This window comes from Anarrhichthys ocellatus, unplaced genomic scaffold, assembly GCF_004355925.1.
Source record: "Anarrhichthys ocellatus isolate YVR2014 unplaced genomic scaffold, GSC_Weel_1.0 scaffold226, whole genome shotgun sequence".
NCBI classification, from domain to species: domain Eukaryota; kingdom Metazoa; phylum Chordata; class Actinopteri; order Perciformes; family Anarhichadidae; genus Anarrhichthys; species Anarrhichthys ocellatus.
In genome coordinates this window covers 137,315-140,834 of record NW_022280256.1, presented here as the reverse complement: position 1 = coordinate 140,834, position 3,520 = coordinate 137,315, and the positions used below count along the sequence as shown (strand labels likewise).

Here is a 3,520-nt window from a genome sequence, read left to right as displayed (position 1 = left end):
ATACTGGTTTAGACTGGTGTGTGTTGATGTATACTGGTTTAGACTGGCGTGTGTTGATGTATACTGGTTTAAACTGGTTTACCAAGAGAGAAGATCTCCCACAGTAAGATTCCATAAGACCAGACATCACTCTGAGAGCTGTAAATGTTCTGGAAAATACTCTCTGGAGACATCCATTTCACGGGCAAGAAGCTCTGAAAATGAAGACATATATCAAAGGACAGGCTCACAGTGTTTCATGTCCGTCTTAAAAACAATTTTAACAATAAGCATTTAAGCATTAAGTTTATTGATCAGTGGAACTGACGTTTCCTCTGGCGATGTAGTCCTGGTCCTTCATCAGATCTCTGGCCAAACCAAAGTCACAGATCTTCACCAGCTTCCCCTCACTGACCAGGATGTTCCTCGCAGCCAGGTCTCTGTGGACACACTGTGGGAGATGTAAACACGTAAAAACCACATGTGAACAATTAAAAACCACATGTAAACACATACAACAAATCACATGTGAACACGTATAAAACACTTATGAACACGTGAAAGAAAACAATCATTATGTATTGATGAGTAATGTATTGATCATTATGTATTGAAGAGTAACGTACTGATCATTATGTATTGAAGAGTAACGTACTGATCATTATGTATTGATGAGTAATGTATTGATCATTATGTATTGATGAGTAACGTATTGATCATGATGTATTGATGAGTAACGTATTGATCATTATGTATTGACGAGTAACGTATTGATCATTATGTATTGACGAGTAACGTATTGATCATGATGTATTGATGAGTAATGTATTGATCATTATGTATTGATGAGTAACGTATTGATCATTATGTATTGGCGAGTAACGTATTGATCATTATGTATTGATGAGTAATCTATTGATCAGTTAGGCATTGATTATTTATCTTACTCTTCTGGAGGAGAGGAAGTCCATGGCCTGGGAGACCTGGTAGGAGAAGCTGAGGAGGTCGTTGAGAGTCAGGAGAGGAGAGTCACTGAGGAGGACAGACGGCACCTCCTGCTGGTCTGAGAGAGAATGACAGGTTACTTCACAGACAGACAGCACCTTCTAGTTGATCAAGGTATGTGGAGATGCAGTACTTGTACACAATGTACTACAAGTATTACCTGCCGGTGTGTACGGCGTCTCGTACGCCGCAGGTTCGATGTCGGCGTAGCTGAGCTCCTTCCTGGCGATGTACTGTACGTTCTCTTCTTTATTCATGTCCATGTAACCTCCATCACTGTCACTGCAGGGACACAGACAGGCAGAGAGAGAGAGACAGGTAGAGAGAGAGAGAGAGAGAGAGAGAGAGAGAGAGAGACACACACCATCAATACACAGGCAGGTAGAGAGAGAGAGACAGGTCAATACACAGAGAGGTAGAGAGAGAGAGATCAGTACACAGACAGGTAGAGAGAGAGACAGGTAGAGAGAGAGACACCATCAATACACACACACACACACAGGTAGAGAGAGAGACAACGTCAATAATCAGACACTCAGAGAGAGAGAGACAGGTAGAGAGACAGACCTCTTGCTGTGTCTGTCTCTCTGTAAGAAGGTGTGTTTGTTCCTCTGCAGGTAGTTCACCAGGTCTCCATGGCAACAGAACTCAGTGATCAGATAGACAGGGCCTGGACAGACAGACAGACAGACAGTCAGACAGACAGACAGACAGTGAGACAGACAGACAGTGAGACAGACAGACAGACAGACAGACAGACAGACAGACAGACAGACAGAAAGACGGACAGACGGACAGAAAGACGGACAGACGGACAGACGGACAGAAAGACAGACAGACAAAGACAGATAGTCAGACAGACAGACAGACAGTTGATGTTCTTTAAACAAACAAACTGTGAGATTAAGTCAAAATTCATTAAGGACTAATTCAGCGTAAATCTGGGATTAGTTTGGAATGAATTTAGAGTTAGACTAGACCTAGATTAGGATTAAGTCAGGATTAAAACAGGTTTCATTCAGGATTAAATCAGGATTAAGTCAGGATTAAAACAGGTTTCAGTCAGGATTAAATCAGGATTAAAACAGGTTTCAGTCAGGATTAAATCAGGATTAAATCAGGATTAAGTCAGGATTAAATCAGGATTAAGTCAGGATTAAATCCGGATTAAGTAAGGATTAAATCAGGATTAAATCAGGATTAAGCCAGGATGAACACCTCCTCTCGTGCACGCTCCCAGCAGGTTGACCACGTTCAGGTGAGGACCAAGATGAACGAAAACCTTCAACTCCGACATCAGAGACTGAGCTGCTCCGCTGCTGGCTGATCACAAACAATCAGAGATCACATTGATTCACCACAGACAGAGAGACAGTCAGAGAGACAGGCAGGTACATACGTTTCACCATCTTCACGGCAACTTTCGTTGTAGAATGAGAGGAAAGCAGACCGGAGACGGACGCCATCACAACACGACCAAACGCACCTGAACCCAACACCTGGCCTGGAGACAGACAGACAGAGAGACAGAAAGACAGACAGAGGGACAGAAAGACAGAAAGACAGACAGACAGACAGAGAGAGAGACAGACAGAAAGAGGGAGACAGGCAGGCAGAGAGACAGAGAGGCAGAGAGAGAGAGAAAACCAGGTACATATTCAAATCTCCAAATAAAGAGTACATTTAGTGGTAGGATTAGCTTTAGAATGAAGAAGTACTGCGTGTTCTCAGAGTATTACCTAGTACTACTTTGTCTCGAGGTACTTCCCAGCTGGAGTCATAGGGCAGGTGGGCGGGGTTTAGGTATGAGTACAGCTGTCCGTCAGGACTCACCGACTCAATCAGCTTCCACCGGACTTCATAACGAGGTTTCTAACAAACACATTAAAGTACTAGTGAAGTACTACTACTGAACTACTACTACTAGTACGGAACTACTACTACTGAACTACTACTACTAGTACGGAACTACTACTACTGTACCACTTAAACAGCAGTACAATAGTACTACTGTACTGTACCACTGAATCAGAATCAGAACCGTTTATTGCCAAGGAAGTTTGCACCCACAAGGAATTTGTCATGGCGGGTGGTGCGTAACATTTAACAATCAACAACAATCAACACAGTGAAAGAAATAGAAAGATATTTAAAATTTACAACAGAATATAAAAGAATATAAAATAAAGTGCACAACAAACAGATAACAGGACTGTAAACAAGTGAAATGTTAAAAGTGTGGAGTGTGTTTAAATGAAGAAATGTGCAGGGGAGAGACCGGTAGGAGGTTGTCTTGGGGATGACAGAGTCTTTGTTCATGAGCCCGACTGATGACGGGAAGAAAGTGTTGGTGTGGCGTGAGGTCGACACTATAATACTGACTTTTCTCCAGAGGAGGATGAGGATGATGAGGAAGACGACGGCGATGACGACCAGAACCAGAACTGCTGCCAAGACTGCAACCTGAGACTGGAGAGCTGGAGACAGGTAGAGAGAGAGAGAGAGAGAGAGAGAGAGAGAGAGAGAGAGAGAGAGA

The 3,520-nt window shown here is 43.0% G+C and overlaps 1 protein-coding gene across 1 annotated transcript in view; it reads right to left on the bottom strand.

Annotated features, from left to right (window-relative positions):
* The window catches only part of LOC116400968 (platelet-derived growth factor receptor beta-like), a 24,719-nt gene that overhangs the window by 3,657 nt on the left and 17,542 nt on the right, over positions 1-3,520 (bottom strand). The window contains 9 exon segments of the mRNA XM_031879096.1: positions 83-194; positions 308-430; positions 927-1,042; positions 1,145-1,266; positions 1,552-1,654; positions 2,203-2,307; positions 2,384-2,488; positions 2,724-2,856; positions 3,367-3,461. Coding sequence (XP_031734956.1) covers positions 83-194; positions 308-430; positions 927-1,042; positions 1,145-1,266; positions 1,552-1,654; positions 2,203-2,307; positions 2,384-2,488; positions 2,724-2,856; positions 3,367-3,461 — 1,014 coding nt within the window.